The 24,115-nt window shown below is 45.6% G+C and overlaps 1 protein-coding gene across 1 annotated transcript in view; it reads left to right on the top strand.

Annotated features, from left to right (window-relative positions):
- SLC12A4 (solute carrier family 12 member 4) overlaps nucleotides 1–24,115 on the top strand; it is a 450,549-nt gene that overhangs the window by 367,642 nt on the left and 58,792 nt on the right. The window contains exon 20 of the mRNA XM_069740162.1: nucleotides 8,462–8,593. Within this exon, the coding sequence (XP_069596263.1) occupies nucleotides 8,462–8,593 (132 nt within the window). The remainder of the gene's footprint in view (nucleotides 1–8,461; nucleotides 8,594–24,115) is intronic.

Below are 24,115 nucleotides of genomic sequence, written 5' to 3'. Positions count from 1 at the left end.
CGTCCTTTTCTGTCATGGCATTTGTGGATTCAGGCGCTGCCCTGAACTTAATGGACTTAGAATTCGCCAGGCGCTGTGGTTTATCCTTGCAGCCTTTGCAGAGCCCTATTCCTTTGAGGGGTATTGATGCTACACCATTGGCCAAGGATAAACCTCAGTACTGGACGCAGATGACTATGTACATGGCTCCAGCACATCAGGAAGATTGCCGTTTTCTGGTGTTGCATAACCTGCATGATGTAGTTGTACTGGGTTTTCCAAGGTTACAGGAACATAATCCGGTGCTGGATTGGAAAACTATGTCTGTGACTAGTTGGGGTTGTCAAGGGGTGCATAGTGACGTTCTTTTGATGTCAATTTCCTCTTCCCCCTCTTCTGAGGTCCCTGAGTTTTTGTCAGATTTCCAGGATGTATTTGATGAGCCCAAGTCCAGTTCCCTTCCACCGCACAGGGACTGTGATTGTGCTATTAACTTGATTCCTGGCTGCAAGTTCCCTAAGGGCCGACTTTTCAATCTGTCTGTGCCAGAACATGACGCCATGCGGAGTTATGTTAAGGAGTCTTTGGAGAAGGGGCATACTCGGCCGTCTTCATCACCATTGGGAGCGGGTTTCTTTTTTGTTGCTAAGAAGGATGGCTCCTTGAGACCCTGTATAGATTATCGTCGTCTTAATAAGATCACGGTCAAATTCCAATACCCCTTGCCTTTGCTTTCTGATTTGTTTGCTCAGATTAAGGGGGCTAGTTGGTTTACTAAGATTGACCTTCAAGGGGCATATAATCTTGTTCGTATTAAACAGGGTGACGAATGGAAAACTGCATTTAATACGCCCGAAGGCCATTTTGAATACCTTGTGATGCCATTCGGGCTCTCTAATGCTCCATCTGTGTTCCAATCTTTCATGCATGATATTTTCCGTAATTATCTTGATAAATTCATGGTTGTATATTTGGATGATATTTTGATTTTTTCCGAGGATTTTTTCGTGATAATGCTTTGTTTGTGAAGGGGTCTAAGTGCCTTTTCAGAGTTCAGAAGGTCTCTTTTTTGGGTTTTATTTTTTCTCCCTCGTCTATGGAAATGGATCCTGTGAAGGTCCAAGCCATTCATGACTGGATTCAACCCACATCTGTGAAGAGCCTTCAGAAATTTTTGGGCTTTGCTAATTTCTATCGCCGTTTCATTGCCAACTTTCCAGTGTGGTTAAGCCCCTTGCTGATTTGACCAAAAAAGGCGCTGATGTGACGAATTGGTCCTCTGCGGCTGTTGGGGCCTTTCGGGAGCTTAAACGCCGATTTACTTTTGCCCCTGTATTGCTTCAGCCGGATGTTTCTCTAACTTTTCAGGTTGAGGTTGACGCTTCTGAGATTGGGGCAGGGGCCGTTTTGTCTCAGAGGAATTCTGATTGTTCTTTGATGAAACCGTGTGCTTTTTTTTCTAGAAAGTTTTCGCCTGCCGAGCGCAATTATGACGTCGGCAATCGTGAGTTGTTGGCTATGAAGTGGGCATTTGAGGAGTGGCGACATTGGCTTGAGGGAGCCAAACACCGCATCGTGGTCTTGACTGATCATAAGAATCTGATTTACCTCGAGTCGGCCAAGCGGCTGAACCCTAGACAGGCTCGATGGTCCCTGTTTTTCTCCCGTTTTGATTTTGTGGTCTCGTATCTTCCGGGTTCTAAGAATGTAACGGCTGATGCGCTCTCTAGGAGTTTTTTGCCTGATTCTCCTGGAGTGCTTGAGCAGGTTGGCATTCTTAAGGAGGGGGTGATTCTTTCTGCCATCTCCCCTGATTTGCAGCGGGTGCTTCAGGAATTTCAGGCTGATAAACCTGATCGCTGTCCTGTGGGGAAGCTGTTTGTTCCTGATAGATGGACAAGTAGGGTAATTTCTGAGGTTCATTGTTCAGTGTTGGCTGGTCATCCTGGGATTTTTGGTACCAGAGATTTGGTTGCTAGGTCCTTTTGGTGGCCTTCCTTGTCGCGGGATGTGCGTGGTTTTGTGCAGTCCTGTGGGACTTGCGCCCGGGCCAAGCTTTGCTGTTCCCGCGCTAGTGGGTTGCTTTTGCCTTTGCCGATCCCGGAGAGGCCCTGGACGCATATTTCGATGGATTTTATTTCGGATCTTCCTGTTTTCCAGAAGATGTCTGTTATCTGGGTGGTTTGTGACCGGTTCTCTAAAATGGTCCATTTGGTACCTTTGCCTAAGTTGCCTTCCTCCTCTGATTTGGTTCCATTGTTTTTTCAACATGTGGTTCGTTTGCATGGCATTCCTGAGAATATTGTGTCTGACAGAGGTTCTCAGTTTGTCTCTAGGTTTTGGCTGGCCTTTTGTGCTAGGATGGGCATTGATTTGTCTTTTTCTTCGGCGTTTCATCCTCAGACTAATGGCCAAACTGAGCGAACTAATCAGACCTTGGAAACCTATTTGAGATGCTTTGTATACAAAACTCCCAGATACATATTGTGAGCGCACGAGGTCTGGCAGTAAATACGCCAAAAGACCCCGACCTCACCAAATCAGCTCAAAACAAACCATGCCAAAAGGAGAGCAATTTAGAGCAATGATTTATAAAACAAACTTTAATTGCCATAAATAATACAAAAACATATATCAAAATATTACATTATCTAATGACTAGAGCACAGGATGAATGTCCCAGGAATGCTGGAAAAGCGCCCATCCCCCCACTCCCCTAGATGTAAATACCCTTGTAATGGCATGCATAAGAAAAAGCACCTGCACTATCCAACCAAGATCACCCCAAAGCAGTGGGATTCTATAGTAATGCCATTAAGTATGGTGGAGGAAAAAGGGTGCTAGCACTTACCACTACACAGAGGTAGGGGGGGGGCGGTCGGGCGATGGTCCCCAACGCACGTTTCGTGGCCACCAGTGCCACTTCCTCAGGGGGATCCCACTGCTTTGGGGTGATCTTGGTTGGATAGTGCAGGTGCTTTTTCTTATGCATGCCATTACAAGGGTATTTACATCTGGGGGAGTGGGGGGATGGGCGCTTTTCCAGCATTCCTGGGACATTCATCCTGTGCTCTAGTCATTAGATAATGTAATATTTTGATATATGTTTTTGTATTATTTATGGCAATTAAAGTTTGTTTTATAAATCATTGCTCTGAATTGCTCTCCTTTTGGCTTGAGATGCTTTGTGTCTGCTGATCAGGATGATTGGGTGGCTTTCTTGCCGTTGGCCGAGTTTGCCCTTAATAGGGCTAGTTCGGCTACTTTGGTTTCACCTTTCTTTTGTAATTTTGGTTTTCATCCTAGTTTTTCTTCGGGGCAGGTTGAGCCTTCTGATTGTCCTGGTGTGGATTCTGTGGTGGACAGGCTGCAGCAGATTTGGACTCATGTGGTGGACAATTTGACTTTGTCTCAGGAAAATGCTCAACGTTTTGCTAACCGCCGTCGGTGTGTTGGTCCCCGGCTTCGTGTGGGGGATTTGGTTTGGTTGTCTTCTCGTCATGTTCCTATGAAGGTTTCATCCCCTAAGTTTAAGCCTCGGTTTATTGGTCCTTATAAGATTTCTGAAATTATCAATCCGGTGTCTTTTCGTTTGGCTCTTCCAGCCTCTTTTGCCATTCATAATGTTTTCCATAGATCTTTGTTGCGGAGATATGTGGTGCCCGTTGTTCCCTCAGTTGATCCTCCTGCCCCGGTGTTGGTTGAGGGAGAGTTGGAATATGAGGTTAAGAATATTTTGGATTCTCGTTTTTCGAGGCGGAGGCTTCAGTATCTTGTCAAGTGGAAGGGTTATGGCCAGGAGGATAATTCTTGGATTGTTGCCTCCAATGTCCATGCCGCCGATTTGGTTTGTGCTTTTCATTTGGCTCGTCCTGATCGGTCTGGGGGCTCTGGTGAGGGTTCGGTGACCCCTCCTCAAGGGGGGGGTACTGTTGTGAATTCCGCTCTTGGGCTCCCTCCCGTGGTTGTAAGTGGAATGGCTGCTCCTTGGATTTAGTAGTCTGCAGCTGTTTCCACTAATTGTCTTTCTGCTCGGCTTTTGTTCCTGGCTCTTCCTTCAGCCAGTGCCACTTGTCAGTGTTTCCTGGCTGGATTCACTTCTCTGCTTGGATTTCCCTGCTTTCCTGACCAGTTCAGCAAAGATAAGTCCTGGCTTTGCTCATTTCAGTCCACATGTTGTGGACTTATTGTTCTGTGCATTCTATATTTTGTCCAGCTTGTCAGTATGGATTATTTCTGTTAGCTGGAAGCTCTGGGAAGCAGATTTACCCTCCACACCTTTAGTCAGGTGTGGAGATTTTGTAAACTCTGTGTGGATTGTTTTGTAGTTTTTATACTGACCGCACAGTATCCTTTCCTGTCCTATCTATCAAGCTAGACTGGCCTCCTATGCTAAAATCTGATTTCATTTCTGCGTATGTTATTTTCCCCTCCTCTCACCGTCAATATTTGTGGGGGGCTATCTTTCCTTTGGGGATTTTCTCTGAGGCAAGATAGGTTTCCTGTTTCCATCTTTAGGGGAAGTTAGATCTTAGGCTGTGCCGAGGGGTCTAGGGAGCGTCAGGTACCCCCCACGGCTATTTCTAGTTGCGCTGCTAGGTTCAGGGTTTGCGGTCAGTACAGATACCACCTCCTTCAGAGCTTGTCTCAAGTTGTTCCTAAACCACCAGATCATAACACTTGGTCCTCCTGGATGCGCAAGACACATGAGTGCCTTCTTGCTGCACTACCTGCAACATGACCCTCGAATTGTCAGAATCCGAAGTAATGCCGACTACTGGGTTGCCACACTCTTAGATCCCCGGTACAAAAGCAAATTTGGCGAAATAATTCCTGCCATAGAAAGGGATTCACGCATGCAGGAGTATCAGCAGAGACTGTTACAGAATCTAACAGCTTCTTTTCCACAAAACACCAGTGGTGCACGTAGTGAATCTCTGAGTTCTAACTTGCCAACCGTGGGACTATCGAGTCATCACTCAAACCGTAACAGTAACATCGTATCTGGTGGTAACAGCAATTTTTTCCAATTGTTTCAAGATTTTTTTAGACCATCCTTTGCAAGGCCACAGGAGACAAGAAGTCTGACGCACAGCCAACGCCTAGAGAGGATGGTACAAGAGTATCTCCAAGTTAACATCGATGCCATGACTGTGGAACTGGACCCTTGCTCATTTTGGGCTTCCAATCTTGAAAAATGGCCTGAGCTCGCAACTCATGCCTCGGAGATCTTGTCGTGCCCCGCAGCCAGCGTTCTCTCTGAATGTGTGTTCAGCGCCGCTGATGGTGTGCTGACAGATAAGCGCACACGGCTATCCAGTGACAATGTAGACAGACTAACGTTCATCAAGATGAACAAATCCTGGATCTGCAAGGACATTTCTACCCTTGTCATCTTGGGGAGACTAAAAGCTTGATGATTTTTGAAAATCACCTCACCAACCGTTTTAAAAAAACTCTGGCGAAATTGATGCCACTTAAGTGGTGTCTGTGGACGAATTTTTGGAAAAAATGGAGACTCTTTTATTTAGTCCCCTTGCTGAATTTTACATGACGTTGCCATCGTCAATTCCAGGTGGGTGGGGTCGTCTGCAGCGTTGTTTCCTCATACTATGGCCTAGGATTCAGAGGTCTGATCCAAAGCTTCAGTGTCTGCTAGTCAGCAGAGTAGCCCAGCCACCCACCGCCTGTTTACCTAAGTACTATTTTTAACGGCATCTAGCCCAGGAAATCCTTTGGGGCCTAGTAGAATTTAGTGCTACTCAGCAGAGTACCCCACCCATGAAGCAAGCTATACCGCCTGTTTACCTAAGTACTATTTTTTAACGGCATCTGGCCAGGAAATCCTTTTGGGCCTTGTAGCAATTTCTGCTACTCAGCAGAGTACCCCATCCATGAAGCAAGCTACACCGCCTTCTTTCTTTCTCAATCTAACCCCTCGGCTCTGGGGTGTCCACTTTCCCTCCAGCTCTCTCCCTCTCACAGGTGGACTACCGCATGTTTTCACACTGTGGCGAATCTTTTGGGCCCAGGTATAAGAAGTCGTCGAGGTAATGGATAATATGTGCCGCCTTACAAACGTCCATGATGACACATTCGAGGAAGCAACTAAACTCCTCAAATAGTGAGCAGGATATGGAGCACCCCATGGGCAAACAGCGATCTATGTAGTATGCTCCTTCAAAGAAGCAGCCCAATGGGAAGACACTATTCGGAGGCACAGGTAGTAACCGGAACGCCCCTTCAATGTTTGTTTTGGCCATTAGGGTGGCCCTTACCAACCTCTTGACCCGCCTGATTGCTTCGTCAAAGGAGGTACTTGGTTCCGCGTCGATGTTGTCGTTTACTGACCTGCCCCTTGGATATGACAAATGGTGGATTAGTCTGAATGTATTGGGTTCCTTTTTTGGCACATCTCCCAACGGGGGTACCACTACGTCTTCTAAGGAAAGTGTTCTGAATGGACCCGCCGCCATGCTACCTAAAAATATTTATTTTTTTATTTATTTTTGTCAAGACGTCTGGGTGTTGGTAGTGTGAGTTTAGATTTTTACTCCAGCCTTTCTTGATTTTAGAAGGGCATGACATGCCTATATCTGTGTCTCCTCCTCCTTTTACTCCTCCACCTCTTTTCTTTTGGCATGACTATATGTAGTTGTGACTTTTCCATGTTTGTTGTGTCTTCTGAGCAGTTTGTCAGCTTTTGGACACCTTTTAAGGTGTTTTCTATGTGTTTTCCATGTGTTTGTATGTGTTTGTGTTTGCCTGCGATTGGTTTCAATGGGGTTCGACGGTGTTCGTCGAACGTTCGATGGACAATTCGGCGAACACCTCCCTGTTCGACGAACCGAACCCGAACACTAGGGAGGTGGCTCAACACTAGTTAAGATGACTCCATCCCCATACACATATTACAATTCTTATAAAACCACAATACTAAATAGGACGAGACATACACATAGGGAAGAGAAAAAGAGACCTGTTAAAAACTAACATGGTCTTAACTGTTGCTTTGAGCCCTAAAATTGTTCCGGGGAGCCCAGACTGTCTCAAATCTGTCTGGAGCAGCCACCTCCATATACAATATACAAAAGAAGTTGCACTCTGTAGTGCTAAAGCATGGACTATATGAATAGCAATACAATACTGCTCTGGATAAGAAGAAATTCCTGCCCAGGGAATTTTAAGATTTTATGCCTTTCTTTCTATCTTTGTTTTTCTTAATTTTTTTTTCTATGTCCTTTAAGATAGGTGTGTGATAGGTTACATTTTTGTGGGATAATGTGTACTTTTGAATGACACCATTAATTTTACTGCCTACTGTATTGAAGAATTACTGAAAAAAAATTGTAGGCAGGGTGAATTTGGTGAAAAATGCAATCCTTTTACCATTTCCTGCAGGTTTAGCTTTTACTGCTCTTATTGTGCTTAAAGAGAAGCTGTCAAGTCTCCAAACACTAATATCCTGCAGATATGGGGTTAATCTGCAGGTTATTAGTGTTCTAAAGCTGCCTGGTTTAAAAAAAAACCAAACAAGCATAAAAGTGTTCTTTACGCGCCCTCACCAGATCTGGCTCAGAGTCTCCACCGCTTCTCCCAGTTTCTACTATTGGCTGCAGCACTTATATAACATTGACAATGGTGCAACCAATCTGTAGCTCTGAGCGGCTTGTGCCGTCAACTTAGAACTGCTGAGCTCTGCTATTGGCTGCAATGCTTTCAACGCTGCAGACAGTGGGAGCAGCACTGGAGAGAGTCTCAGCACTAGCTTAGAGAGTGCCTGGGGGAGGTGAGTAAAGCACAATTTATTCTTGCAAAACAAATTTCAATCAGCTGATTATTAATAATAATAATGATAATAATAATCTTTATTTTTATATAGCTCTAACATATTCGACAGCGCTTTGCAGTTTTCCACACATATCGCTGTCCCCGATGGGGCTCACAGTCTAAATTCTCTATCAGTATGTCTTTGGAATGTGGGAGGAAACCGGAGTATCCAGAGGAAACCCATGCAAACACGGGGAGAACATACAAACTCCTTGCAGATGTTGTCCTTGGTGGGTTTTGAACCCAGGACTCCAGTGCTGCAAGGCTGCAGTGCTAGCCATTGAGCCACCATGCTGCCCGTGATTGGGCTTTCTGAAACAATATGACCCCTTCAATAAAGTTTTATATGTTTAACACTAATAAGGGAGGGTGGCTGGTGCCTTGCCTCACTAAAAAAGATGACCATTATTGTATAGAGCTGTGCGTACTGGAATCCCACTAGCCAATAATATACGGTAACTTGCTTTTCAGCACTTTAATAAAATGCTTTTAGGCTTGGGGCACCCTGACCAGTGAACGGTTCAAGCACTCACTTTTTGCTTGCCTTAATGTAAATTAAATAAAACAAATACTTTTCTGTGCTCTTTTTGTAATTGCTTCAGTTTCTGTTTTGATTTAATGATTTTATAAGAAAGTGGTTTTTTTTTATCAGGTTTGGAAAAAGTGTAGAATGAGAATTTTTACTGTAGCACAAATGGATGACAACAGTATCCAAATGAAGAAAGATCTTGCAACCTTCCTTTATCATCTGAGAATAGAAGCTGAGGTGGAAGTAGTTGAAATGGTAAGACGATAACAAATGTTCTTCTAAGCTTAGCATTTTAGGAACATGACTGTTTTTTTTGAAGGGGAGGTGGTTGGACCTGGCGTTGCCCATATTTTTGCTTATTTAATTCTTATAAAAGCATGATGGGCAGCCATGCCACATTAACATTGATGTGGAGAACTATCAATAAAGTTAATTTATAAAGGAGTAGAAATGGGCGGACACCGGGATGTTCGGTTTCAGCGGGTTCAGCCAAACAGTTACAAAAAGTTCTGGTTTAAGTACCAGAACAGTACCCGAACCTGGACCCATTCACTTGAATGGGGGGCCCGAACATCCAGTGTTTTGCCATGCTGTCATATGCATGACTGCGCGGCAAACACTGCTTTTGATTGGGTGTGAAATCATCCCCACATCAGAGAGCCGTGGTTCCCATGCTTTCAAAAGACAGCGTGGGCGCTCAGCTGTGATCAGAGGTATAAAGTTTACCTTCTGTCACTGGTGTCGGGTGATGGGACTACAGCTCCCATCATCCGACGCCTGCTGCTGCTAATAATAGCGAGAGCAGGAGTAGCTGATGGGTGTATTCATTAGCCGACTCCTACGCTGTAAATAAATATTTAGAAAAAAAAACGGTGTGGGTTCCCCTGTATTTTTGATAACCAGTCAGGCAAAACTCACAGCTGGGGGCTGCAACCCTCAGCTGTCAGCTTCAGCAAGGTTGGCTATCAAGAATAGAAAGTTCCCACGCCATATTTGCTAATTATTTAAATAATATAAAAAAACTGTGTGGGGTTCCCCCATTTTTGACAACCAGCCTTGCTAAAACAGACAGCTGGAGGCTTGTATTCTCAGGCTGGAAAGGGGCCATGGATATTGCCCCCCCCCCCCCCTGCCTAAAAATAGCAACACACAGCTGGCCAAAAAAGGCACATCTATTAGATGCGCCAATTTTGGTGCTTTGCCCTGCTCTTCCCATTTGCCCTGCAGCGGTGGCAAGTGGGATTTATATGTGGGGTTGATGTCACCTTTGTATTGTCAGGTGACATCAAGCCCACGGCCTAGTAATGGAGAGGCATCTATAAGACACCTATCCATTACTAATCCTATAGTTGGATTCCCTTCATATAGTGTATATGAAATGTGAGTATACAGTGACGAGGGCCAGTTTTAGACAAAGTGGGGCCCTGAGCAAAAGTTAAAAGTAAGGCCCCAAATGCTCACATAACATACAGAAACATTTCTGTTGTATTTACATGCGCTGAGTTCAGGCCCTTAAACGAGCGTGATCGACAATATTGAAGTAGTTCAACGCTTGTTTCCTGGCCTCTTTATACCGTCTGAAGAAGAATGATGGAGACAGATGGTCCTCGATGCAGTATAAAGCAGATCCCATATAGTACCTATAGTATAATGCATTCCCCATGGTCCTTGATAGAGTATAATGCAGCCCCCACACACAGTATAATGCAGCTCCCCACACATACAGTATATTGCAGCACCACACACACAGTATATTGCAGCCCCCACACAGTATAATGCGGCCCCCACTCACAGTATAATGCAGCCCCCACAAATCCAATATAGTGCAGCCCCTCCACACTGTATAATGCATCCCCCCACACACAGTATAATACAGCCCCCACAAACACAGTATAGTGCATTGAAGAACTGAAATTAACTTTTTGACGATATTCTAATTTTGTGACAAGCACCTGTATATACACTGCGGAAAATGTGTTTGATGCACTGCTGATTTCTCCTTCGCCTCAGTGGGGGGACACAGGACTGTGGGTGTATGCTTCTGCTGCCAGGAGGCTGATACTAAGTAATCACAAAAAAAGTTTAGCTCCTCCTCCGTCGTATACACCCTGACACTGGCTACCAGAGAATCCAGTTCATGCTTAGTCTCTGAAGGAGGCACACGTCTGGGTCCCGGATGCTTTGGACCCTTGTTTCATCTCTACATCTTATGGATTGAGAGAGGGTGACGGACCCTTTTGAGGGGGTCCGATCTCCCCAAACCAGCAACGGGCAAGCACGTGCGAGTATTCTCCACGTATCCTTTCCCGCAACGTGGGATTGCACGTCGGACTTGGCCCTGACCACCCTAAGGTATTTAAGACCATAGGCTGTACAGGTGCCCACAGATGTCCGTGTGACCCCCCCCCTGCTTTCCACACCTATGTTTCAGCAGTGGTGATAGAGGGGTGGTGGACGGTCCCTCTCCTTATCCCAGGGTGGAAAATGCAGCTAGGGTTCCTGCACTGTCGTGTATTCTGCTCTCCCCTGCTAGATTTTTAAAACTCACGCTGGTCCTCTTTTCACAGAGGGTTCAGCTTGCAAAAGGGGGGGGGGGGGCAAAGAAGATGGGCTCCTGATGCAAGTGCAGTTTACTTTTAAGGCAGGTTCGGGCGTCCTGGCGCCGGGTTAATAAGCGGCGCCGCAGTCCCTCAAAAGCTCCGGTGTTGTTCATCCGGCGCTTGTCAGCGCTGCAGCGGTCCAGTGCGGCTGGCGCCGCAGCCTTTCCAGAGGCTCCAGGCTTCAGCCTAGCATCCCGGGTACACTTCCGGGTCAATCAGGCCCGGCTTCCGTCCGGGACAGACCGCACTGTGAGGCCCCGCCCCCTCCAGTGCGTCTTCTTCCGGTCTGCCCCCTCCTCTCCTCGCTGGGGCAAATCGAGGCCCCGGCTTCGGCCTGCTACAGGCCACATCGGCACTGCAATTTGAGCGGTTCCGCCTCCTGAGGGCAGCTGGGGATAAAGGTGGCACATTTGTTCATCATTTGGTGTTCGGTTCCACACTGTATGCACAGGGACACAGGACTGGGGTAAGTGCTTCTCCCTCCAGCCTGACAGCAGAAGCATTATTTTTTCCCAGTCTAAGGCCCTGGGTAGAGCATTTACAGATTACTATGTCTAGAAGGATCAAATCTCACACGGTCCTATATACCGTTTGTGTAGCCTGTCGTTATGCTTTCCCGCATGCCCAGAGCAATCGTCTCCGCAAGGCCTGTGACTCTGAAAGCGCTCAGGAGCCCCCCCCCCAATCCCCCCCCCCGCTAGTTCCCCAGCAATCTCTCTGGCGGTTACTCCTGTCTCGCAGGCAGAGACTGGGGTGGTTCCACCGGAATGGGTCACGTCATTGTCGCAATCCATGGCATCCCTAACCAAATTGCAATCGAGTCCCTTCAGACCCCGGCTGGAGTCAGGGACAGCAGTTCATCTGTCTTAGAGAGAGCCTCGGATTCTCAGGGGCCTCCGGCCTGCAGGGGCCGCGCTCACACTAGGCAGGAGCGGGGGAAGCAAAATCTCACAGCGTCTCTCGGGCCATCAGGTGCATCAGCATCCTGGAGTTCCGTCTCTCGCTATCCTTCCCCAGCAGAAAGCAGGGAACTCGGGTCAGACTATGATTCAGAGGGGTCCCTTAATTTAGAGACTCCTGGATTTCAGGAGTCAGTAGATAGCCTGATTGAGGCCATCAATCAGACCCTGGGAATAGAAGACGAACCCCTCTTACCCTCGGATCACAAGGTTTCATTTAAGCGGGCCAAACTGTCTCATAAAGTGTTTTCCTCTCACCCCGAGTTTGAGGACCTGGTTCAGCGAAACCGGGAGCACCCGGACAAACATTTTTCAGGGCAGAAGGCCTTGAAGGCAAGATAACCTTTTTCTCCTGAGCTACGTAGTAAATGGGTGGAATCTCCTTCGGTAGATCCGCCGGTGTCCCGTTTAGCCTTTAACACTCTGTTATCCCTTCCCAACGGCTCTTCTATTATAGATCCCACGGATCGTCTTATAGAAAGTTTGGCTCCTTCCGTTTTTGAAGCTTCAAGTTCAGCCCTTTTTCCCACTTTTGCGGCAACTTGGGTTGCTAAAGCCATGATGTCTTGGTCAGAATCTTTGTCAAAGGCTCTTCAAGAGAGAGACTTGCTGCCAGCGGAGTTGACAGATCTGTTAAGTCAGATAACCCTTGCTGGGAGCTATCTGATTAATGCATCCTTAGATGCAGCAGACTGTGCTGCTTCAGCAGCGGCAAATGCAATTGCCATTAGAAGGGCTCTCTGGTTAAGAACTTGGCGGGCAGACTATACCTCTAAGAAATCTTTTACAACCCTCCCCTATCAAAGGGGTCGCTTATTCGGAGAGAAGTTGGATCAGCTTATTTCTGATACCACAGGAGGGAAAAGCAATTTTCTCCCACAGCAAAGGACTAGACAGCCTTTTCATTGACAATTTCAGGCCCGTTTCAAACCCTTTCGTAATGCTAGATGGACCCCAGCGTCAGGTTCCGCTGCGAAGGTTCGACCCAATCTGGACCGAGACAATCGGATCTCCTATGGAGCCAACCTGGGGGGAAGAATGCGTTCCCAGCCACCTAGATCCAGGGGATCCAGGTCTCAAAGGTTTTCAGCCAAGTGACTGGAGGCATCCTCGGATTGCCGCCGACAGAGTAGGCGGGCACCTACTTTTGTTTCACCAGGCCTGGCTCCATTCAATTCACGACAAGTGGGTGGGAGAGCTCGTGTCCTCAGTGTACAAGATAGAGCTGGTTTGTCAACCTCCACGCCGGTTCTTCCCATCCTGCCTTCCCAGGTCCGAGTCCCAGCATCAAGCCCTGTTCAATTCTATAGAGTCCCTTCGTCTCCGTGGGGTCATCGCTCCTTTTCCAAGGGAGCAGAGGTTTCAGGGGTTCTATTCCAACCTATTTATAGTACCCAAAAAGGACGGATCAGTAAGGCCCATTCTGGATCTGAAATGCATAAACAGGTTTATCAACATTCGTCACTTTTGGATGGAATCTCTCCGGTCAGTCATTCAGTCATTGCGTCGATGGAAAAGGGGGAGTTCTTAGCCTCGATAGACATTCAGGATGCCTACCTGCATATTCCCATATTTCTTTCCCATCAAAGATTTCTCCGATTTGCCATAAAAAACTTACACTTCCAGTTCACGGCATTACCCTTCGGGCTGGCCTCCGCCCCCAGGGTCTTCACAAAGGTCATGTCAACTGTGGTATCCATTCTGCACTCCCGAGGCATAGTAGTCTTGCCATATTTGGACGACCTTCTCATCAAAGGGCCGACCTTTCAGGCCTGCAAGGAGAATGTCAGCATTTCTCTAGACACTCTTTCTCGTCTAGGTTGGCTAGTGAATTTAAAGTAGTCATCCCTGGTACCATCCCGGAGAATCTCATTTCTAGAGATAATTTTCGACACCTCTCAAGCCCTGTTGATCCTGCCCCAGGACAAGGTCCTAGCCCTTCGACAAGAGGTGAAGAACCTTCAGCAGCCGTATTTTCATACAATCCGGTCCTGCATGAGGGTCTTAGGAAGGATGGTTGCAACAATAGAAGCAGTACCATTTGCACAGCTTAATCTTCGGCCTCTCCAGCATGCACTTTTAGCAGCATGGGACAAGAATCCATTCTCCCTCAACCTCAGGTTCCGGTTGTCCCCCCAGGTCAGGCAGGCTCTTTCATGGTGGTTAAACAGCCCGTCCCTACTGAAGGGGAAACTCTTTCCTCCAACCAATCGGCTAGTGGTTACAACGGATGCCAGTCTCCTAGGTTGGGGAGCGGTGTTCTTTCACCACACTGCTCAGGGGTGCTGCCCCCCCCCCCCCCCCCGGGAGTCAGGTCTTCCTATCAATCTCTTGGAGATTCGGTCAGTTCTACTGGCTTTGCAGTATTTCCACCATCTTCTGGTGGGTTGCTCTGTCCGGATTCAATCGGACAATGCCACAACCGTGGCATACATAAATCATCAGGGGGGCACGAGCAGCAAGGCGGCCATGCAGGAAGTAAAGCAAATTATGTACTGGGCCGAGAGGAATCACTAGTTGATTTCGGCAGTCCACATTCTGGGCGAGGAGAACTGGGCGGCAGACTTCCTCAGTCGGCAGGTCCTGGCTTCCGGGGAATGGTCTCTCCATCCCGAGGTATTTCAGCAAATATGCCATCAATGGGGGACTCCGGACGTGGATCTAATGGCGTCCGGGAGGAATGCCAAGGTACCCAGATTTGTCGCCCGGTATCAAGATCCACAGACAATCGCCATGGATGCGCTAGTTCTGACTTGGAACCAGTTTCATCTCCCATATCTGTTTCCCCCTCTGGCACTGCTCCTGAAAGTAATCAAGAAAATCAATTCAGAGAGAGTGACGGCTATTCTGGTCACTGCGGATTGGCCGTGGCGGTCGTAGTACACGGACCTAGTACAGCTTCTCACCGGAGCTCCATGGCGGCTCCCCGACCATCCAGATCTTCTATCTCAAGGGCCGATTTACCACCAGAACTCAGGGGTCCTGCGTTTGACGGCCTGGCGGTTGAATCTTGGGTTTTAACTCTAGCCGGGTTCTCCCAAGAGGTGGCTGATACCATGATCAGTGCCTGAAAAACCATTTCAGCTCGGCTTTATCATCACACTTGGAAGGTTTTTCTTTCATGGTGCAGAGAGAGCAGGCTGCCTCCTCTGTGTTTTTCCGTTCCAAATATTCTTGCCTTTCTCCAGGCAGGCCTGGATTCAGGGCTGGCTCCAAGTACTCTTAAAAGGCAGACTTCAGCCTTGTCGGTCCTTTTTCAGTGCAGGGTTGCTACTAACCTACATGTAAGGACTTTTTTTCAGGGAGTCGCTCATAAGGTCCCTCCTTATAAAACCCCTTTGGAAGCTTGGGACCTTAATTTGGTCTTAAGGGTTTTACAGGAAGTTCCTTTCGAACCTCTTCAGGATATTTCATTAACTTTCCTTTCCTGGAAGGTCGTATTCTTAGTGGCCATAACTTCCATAAGGCGGGTATCAGAGCTGGCAGCCCTTTCCTGCTGTGCTCCTTTTTTACGGTTCCATCAGGACAAGGTGGTGCTCAGACCAGTGCCCTCCTTTTTGCTGAAGGTTGTTTCCTCGTTCCACATTAACGAGGATATAGTTCTTCCCTCTTTTTGTCCGGCACCAACACACCGTGTGGGGAAAAAGCCCTCCATACGTTGGACCTAGTGAGAGCACTGAGGAGGTACATTTCCCGAACAGCTCCTTTTCGACAGACGAATGCTTTGTTTGTCCTCCCAGAGGGTCGCAGGAAAGGATTCGCGGCCTCAATCCACCTTGGCAGGTGGATAGGTTCAGCTATTCAGGAGGCCTACCGCGCCAAGGGCATGACGGTCCCGGCTGGAATCAAAGCTCTCTCCACCAGAGCAGTGGGGGCTTCCTGGGCGATTCGGCACCAGGCCTCAGCAGAACAGGTTTGCAGAGCTGCGACTTGGTCTAGTCTACATACCTTTGCCAAACATTACAATGTCCACTCCCAGATCTCTGCAGATGCAAGTTTGGGTAGAAGGATTCTTCAGGCAGGCAGTAATGCACTTATAACGACAGCTGCCTGGATAATTAAAACTGGTGAGTTAAATGAGGCGAAGGAGAAATAGGGATTTTTGTGTTACTCACCGTAAAATCCTTTTCTCCAAGACGCTCATTAGGGTATCTGAATTTATCAGTCAGTAGGTTTTTTCTAGACATGAGTTTTCTGTATTTATGCTGTGTGATGCAGTGACCCCTGTGACAGCTAAGGGGCGCTGTGAGTGCTCTTTGGGATGTGCATGGAGGCATATCTATTGTGATAATCGTGGTGAAACAGTGACTGGCTGTGTTGTGAATGGCCGATATGTGTCAGAGGGAGTCTGCGTAGTAAGTTTGATGCAATGTTGTTGTTCTGGGACCTGTAGTCCCTCAAGAGTGTATATGTATGGTGTAGCTGTAAGGGAGACTTACTAGGCTAGTTGTGTGAGATGGGCGGGACAAACTAGCCACACATCCACACTCCCACCCAGGGAAGTGGTTAAGGGTATATAATGTGACCACGGTGTGGGTCACATGGTCCCTGTGTATGGTTCCTGTGTGGTTCCAGTGGAAGGTTCTGGAGAGCCTGTGTGTTGGGAGGTCCTGGGAGTAGGACCGGATCCCTGAATAGCACACTGATTCACCTGTGTTGGATTTCCTGGGAGTAAGAGTTCTGAAGAGCACATGGTGGGGCTTTGGACTTGCTGGTGGCCTGGGGTGTTGGACGAGGTCCTGAATAGCACCTGGACAGGTCACGTGTGCGGTTCATGTGGGGGAAGCTACCGTCCTTCGGTGGGTCTGGACTGACTAAGATATGCTGCAAAGGCAAGTTGGTGATTCCCGTGAGGCAGCTTTCCCAGAGGACTGACAAGGAGTCAGCAGGTGGAGCAGGAGCTCCCGTCAGGTACTTGTACAGACTTGTTGGTACTTGTGACATAAACTGTGTCGTAATAATCACCGACTAAAACACTAAATAAACAGATAAATACAATACACAATAAAACGTAACATTTACTATTGATGCAGATAAAAATTACAACAATCACAACCTAAAAACGTCTACTATTAGGCTGACAAAAAGATACAGGGTGCACTCAGAACCTATTATATAACTATCTTACCCTACCTTACTGCGGAGGTTGGCACCCTATAAATCCTACGCAATGGCGCCCCCGCTCAACGAAGGCTCGCCCTAACTCACCCTGGAACACCCTCAAGTGAGGAAGATAGACAAACAGCAGACCATACAGACAGACAAACGAACAAAATTGCAATTGGAGCTGCAGAAAAAATAAAGTGCACGTATGCTATAAAAGATCAATATTAGCGCATATCAAGCACATATCCATCCATATGGGGATAAGTGCAATTGTGTGCTTGATATGTGCTAATATTGATCTTTTATAGCATACGTGCACTTTATTTTTTCTGCAGCTCCAATTGCAATTTTGTTCGTTTGTCTGTCTGTATGGTCTGCTGTTTGTCTATCTTCCTCACTTGAGGGTGTCTAACCTCCGCAGTAAGGTAGGGTAAGATAGTAATATAATAGGTTCTGAGTGCACCCTGTATCTGTTGTCAGCCTAATAGTACACGTTTTATTGTGTATTGTATTTATCTGTTTATTTAGTGCTTTAGTCGGTGATTATTCTCTTTTTTTGGGGCTCTTGCATTTGTAAGTTTTTCTGTGATACTATAAACTGTGTGGTAACCCACGGCAACTGGTCAGGGGAGGACCAGCGTGTTTAGTTGCTGCAAACCTGTAATGTCGTATGTTGGTGCCTGTTGTGCTCAATGGACATTGGTGAAGTGTACGGCGTACGGACACCCATGGTAGTGGGTGGAGTGAGAGGCCCAGCATGTTTAGTGTCCGTGAAACAAAGCCGTAAAAGAAGTGTTTAAGACAAAGCTGCAAGTTAATATCACCAGTTGGTGCCTATTGTGTTTGATGAAAATATAATATGAAGTGTGCATAACCAGGTTTATGACCCTTTAATAAACCGTATGGACTGTTTTGTGTTCAAAAATCGTGCCTGACTACGTCAATCCCGTGCCCAGCGAGTGTCCCCCAACACACTTAGTGAGAGCAATCTTACAGCTGTTATATTATTTCTCGTTTTTTGTTCTCCTACTGCTTTTACACCAAACTGGATTCTCTGGTAGCCAGTGTCAGAGTGTATACGACGGAGGAGGAGCTAAACTTTTTTTATGTTTACTTAATGTCAGCCTCCTGGTGGCAGAAGCATACACCCACAGTCCTGTGTCCCCCAATGAGCGTCTTGGAGAAAAGGATTTTACGGTGAGCAACACAAAAATCTCTATTTTGCAGTTTTCCCACCTACAAAGAATGGAGAGGTCTGTAATTTTTATTGTAGGTACACTTCAACTGTGAGACAGAATCGAAAAATAAAAAATGGTGGCGTATGTTTTTTAAATAATTGCATTTTATTGCATGGAATGAGTATTTGATCACCTACCAACAAGCAAGAATTCTGGTTCTCACAGATTTATAAAAAGCCCTCCTACTCTGCACTCTTTATCTGTGTTACACCTTTTTGAACTCTTTACCTCTGTAAAAGACACCTGTCCACACACTCAATCACACTTTAACCTCTCCACCATGGCCAAGACCAAAGAGGGACAACATTGTAGACCTGCATAAGGCTGGGATGGACTACAGGACAACAGGCAAGTAGCTTGTTGAGGAGACAACTATTTGCACAATTATCAGGAGATGGAAGAAACATGAGATGGCTGTCAGTCTGGGACTCCATGCAAGTTTTCGCCTTGTTGGGTATGGATAATTCTGAGAAAGGTCAGGAATCAGCCCAGAACTACACAGAAGGACCCGGTCAATTAAATGAAGAGAGCGGAGACCACAGTCTCAAACATTATATACCATCATGGATCATAATCCTGCAGGGCACGCAAGGACCTCTGCTCACGCCAGCACATGTCCTGACCCGTTTTAAGTTCACCAATGACCATCTGAATGATCCAGAGGAGGCATGGGAGAAGGTCATATGGTGATATGAGTCCAAAATAGAACTTTTTGTCAATAACTCAACTCACTGTGTTTGGAGAAAAAAGGGTGAATACAACCCCAAAAACACTGTCCCAACCGTGAAGCATGGTGGGGGAATTATCATAGTTTGGGGCTCTTTTCTGCAAAGGGGACAGGACAACTGCACCGTGTTGAAGGGAGGATGGATGGTGTCATGTTTAGCAAGATTTTGGCTAACAACCTCCTTACCTTAGTAAGAGCATTGAAAATGGATTTTGGCTGGATCTTCCAGCATGACAATGACCGGAAACGCACAGCCAGGGCAACTAAGTGGCTCCATAAGAAGCATTTCAAGGTCCTGGAGAGGCCTAGCTGGTCTCCAGACCTGAACCCAATAGAAAATCTTGGAAGGGAACTGAAATTCAATGTTGCCCAGTGTCAGCCCTGAAACTTGAAAGATCTGAAGAAGGTATATATGGAGGAGTCGGCCAAAATCCCTGCTGAAGAATGTGCAAACTTGGTCAACAACTAAGGAAACGTCTGACCTCTGTAATTGCAAACAAAGGTTTCTGTACCAAATATTAAATTGTGTTTTTCTATTGTTTATTTCTATTTTCTATTAAATATTTATTTAATGCAATAAAATGCAAATTAAATATTTAAAAAACACACAATGTGATTTTTTGGGGGGTTTTATTCTTAAAGTACCTTCACACTGAGCAACTTTCCAACGAGAACGACAGCGATCTGTGACGTTGCATCGTCCTGGATAGCGATCTCGTTGTGTTTGACACGCAGCAGCGATCAGGATCCTGCTGTGACATCGCTGGTTGTAGCTAGAAGTCCAGAACTTTATTTGGTCGTCAGGTCGGCGTGATTCGTCATGTTTGACAGCAACAGCAACGATGCCTGCAATGGTTTTTCATGGAGCTAACAACCAGCGAGAACGATAAGTACGTCACTGGATCACTCCTGCATCGTTCAGCTGTTTGCCGGTGTTTGACGTCTCCTAGCGACCTAAACAGCGACGCTGCAGCGATCGGCTCGTTGTCTATATCGCGGCAGCGTCGCTTAATGTGACGGTACCTTTAGATTCTGTCACACAGTTGAAGTGTACATACGATAAAAAAAATTACATCTTCTCCATTCTTTGTAAATAGGGAAAACTTGGAGAATCGGAAGCGTACCAAATACTTATTTTCCCCACTGTACATAAAAACCATGAGAAAACAGAATCCAAAACCAAGATCATTTAAAAACAATGATAAATATACAGAAGAATAAAAGAATAAACAAATATATAAAACGCAACCATATATATATATATATATATATATATATATATATATACAGTGTGTATGTATGTATGTATGTATGTATGTATGTATATATATATATATATATATATATATATATATATATCTCTGAATGTGTGTGTGTGTCCGGGATTGGCATCTGCACCGTCGCAGCTACAGCCACAAAATTTTGCACAGTCACACGTCTGGACCCTGAGAGCGTCATAGGCTATGTTGTGAGGCAAAATTTTAACCCCGCGAGTTCCAATTCACCAAACAATTTTGCCCCGATCTACATAATGGGGAAAAAGTGAAAGGAAAAGTGTTGGAGGCAAATTGACAGCTGCCAGATGTGAACAAGGGGGACTTAAAGAGTGAGAGCGATGGCGCCAAAGAGTATATACCGTACAGATGCTAAGGTGGGGACCCGACATGGGATACTCACCACACACGGGGATATAAACACACACACAAAATGCGCCAAACACTACCACGTGCTTGAATGCATATACCACCCTCAGCACACATTTCACCACACATACACCAACCTCGCCACATAAAAGTAGCCGCTCAAAACACGCCACGTGCAAAACTAGGTTCACGCAAAACTCGCCACACGTGCAAAACTCACCTCATGGAAAACTCGCCACATGCGGAAAAATTGCCACATGCACAAAAGTTGCAACACATGCAAAAGTTGCCTCACACAAAACTTGCACATACTCAAAAGGCACCACACATAAAACTCACCACGGGCAAAACTCGCCATGCGCAAAACTTGCTGCACACAACTTGGTACACTAACCTGTCACATGCAACTCCACACAAAAAGTTGCTACACGCATGTCGCCACACAAAACTCATCTCACAAGAGTCGCTACATGCATGTCGCCACACGCAACTCAACACACGCAACTTGACACATGAAACTCGCCCTAAAACACACACACAAGTCTGGTATTATCCTTCAAAAATAAAAATCTGATTAATAAGCAGACAAACTACAAGAGCAACAACTGTACCATATAGGAAATACGGCAGCTGTCAGTCACATGACCTGTCTATTATGTGTATGTGTAAACTAATATATACTGCCAGGGGGGAGGGCTTCCTGTTGGCTGGGGATATATCAGGCTGCCAATTTAGCTCACAAATACTGAGGTAAAAATACTGAGCAAATAACATGTAAACGAGGTCTAATACAGGAGGAGATGACACACACATATATACTATATACAGGGGAGATGACACACCGGTATATACTATATACAGGAGGAGATGACACACTTATATACTATATACAGGGGATATGGCACACAGGTATATACTATATACAGGAGGAGATGACCCACTGGTACATACTATATACAGGGGAGATGACATACAGGTACATACTATATACAGGGGAGATGACATACATGTTATGGCCGGCAATCAGGCAACACAGCGTGCAGTAATCAGCGCACATACAGAGATCTGGCAATAACCAAAAACAATAGGACGAGCTCTGAGACGTGGAATCTCTGTAGACTGCAGTACCTGATCTATCCTCACACAACTATAAGCAGCAGTGGATTGCGCCTATCAACTACCTATGCAACTCGGCACTGCCTGAGGAGCTGACTAGCCTGAAGATAGAAATACAAGCCTGACTTACCTCAGAGAAATACCCCAAAGGAATAGGCAGCCCCCCACATATAATGACTGTTAGCAAGATGAAAAGACAAACGTAGGAATGAAATAGATTCAGCAAAGTGAGGCCCGATATTCTAGACAGAGCGAGGATAGCAAAGAGAACTATGCAGTCTACAAAAAACCCTAAAACGAAAACCACGCAAAGGGGCAAAAAGACCCACCGTGCCGAACTAACAGCACGGCGGTGCACCCCTTTGCTTCTCAGAGCTTCCAGCAAAAGTTAATAGCAAGCTGGACAGAAAAAACAGAAAACAAACTAGAAGCACTTATCTAGCAGAGCAGCAGGCCCAAGGAAAGATGCAGTAGCTCAGATCCAACACTGGAACATTGACAAGGAGCAAGGAAGACAGACTCAGGTGGAGCTAAATAGCAAGGCAGCCAACGAGCTCACCAAAACACCTGAGGGAGGAAGCCCAGAGACTGCAATACCACTTGTGACCACAGAAGTGAACTCAGCCACAGAATTCACAACACATACAGGTACATACTATATACAGGAGGAGATGACACACTGGTATATACTATATACAGGGGACATGACATACAGGTACATACTATATACAGGGGAGATGACACACAGGTATATACTATATACAGGGGAGATGACACAGGTATATACTATATACAGGGGAGACGACACACAAGTATATACTATATACAGGAGGAGATGACACACAGGTATATACTATATACAGGAGCAGATGACCAAGGTATATACTATATACAGGAGGAGATGACATACAGGTATATACTATATACAGGAGGAGATGACATACAGGTATATACTATATACAGGAGGAGATGACATACAGGTATATACTATATACAGGAGATGACATACAGGTATATACTATATACAGGAGATGACATACAGGTATATACTATAAATAGGAGGAGATGACATACAGGTATATAGTATATACAGAAGAGATGACATACAGGTATATGCTATATATAGGAGGAGATGACACATAGGTATATACAATATACAGGAGGAGATGACATACAGCAGTTATATACTATTTACAGGGGAGATGACATACAGGTATATACTATATACAAGAGATGACATACATGTGTATACTATATATAAGGGAGATGACAAACATGTATATACTGAGGGGAAAATGAGAGGTGTGATGTGAAAATTAGGGGTGAGGTGAAAATGAAATGGTGTGAGTGCAAAATGAGAGGAGTGAGGGAAAATAGTGGAGTGATCGGAAAATGACAGATGTGAGGTCGAAATGACAAGTGTTAGGGGGAATTAGAGGAGTGAGGGGGAAAATGAGTGGTGTAAGGGAGAAAATGAGAAATGTGAGGGGGAAAATGAGAGGCATGATGGGAAAATAAGAGAAGTGAGGTGCTATAACTAACCACAGATATTTACTATGCCCAGGCAACGCTGGGCTCTTCAGCTAGTATGTATATATATATATATATATATATATATATATATATATATATATATATAGTGTGTGTGTATATGTACTGCAAAATTTTCAGTTTGTCTGATTTCTCTCGCTTGTGTATGTAGAAAGTGCCTGGACACAATAGACAGATATGATGCATTTGGATCAGAAGCTTCTCTAACATGCTCCCTGTTCATTTTTATTAGCTTGTGGATAGTGCACCCTATATAGGAGAGTTTACATCTGGGAGATAAAGCATTGCCTACCGTAGGGGCCCTTTTTACTGAAAAAATGCATCCATTGTGAACTAAATCTCTACGTTTATCATTTTAAAAATACACCGTAAGACGCCTATTAATAATACGTTTTATCTCAAGGAATTCTTTACTGTAAGTGGTGGCAAAAATTGGTTTATTACCATGTGGAAAAGGGTTTTAGTTATGTTTTTAAAGATACTGTCTATTAATATTACTGATTTTCTTTTTGACATTGTTTAAAGTCCAGTCTGGGTACTGTCTTTTCCTCAACCTGGAACATATGGATGTTTCCTTCTGACGATATACATTGGCAGTACAATTCCTGCGCACTTATGGCAACTCACCAATGGGCACACCCTTGATGATATTCCTGGAGAGGCTGGAATTGGCATTTAGGACCGTGTTACCTGATACTTCCTTATGATAAGTGTGTGAGTGTCAATTCTATCATCTTTAGAGGTCAGTATTAAATCCTGACTATTCACAGGGATTTAGCCATTTTAGATTTGGAAACTAAGAGGTTAACATGTGGTAACCTCTCCTATATATGGTGC

Source organism: Ranitomeya imitator, chromosome 9 (genome assembly GCF_032444005.1).
Source record: "Ranitomeya imitator isolate aRanImi1 chromosome 9, aRanImi1.pri, whole genome shotgun sequence".
NCBI classification, from domain to species: domain Eukaryota; kingdom Metazoa; phylum Chordata; class Amphibia; order Anura; family Dendrobatidae; genus Ranitomeya; species Ranitomeya imitator.
Note: the sequence above shows the minus strand (reverse complement) of the source record. Positions and strands in the feature narration are given on the sequence as shown.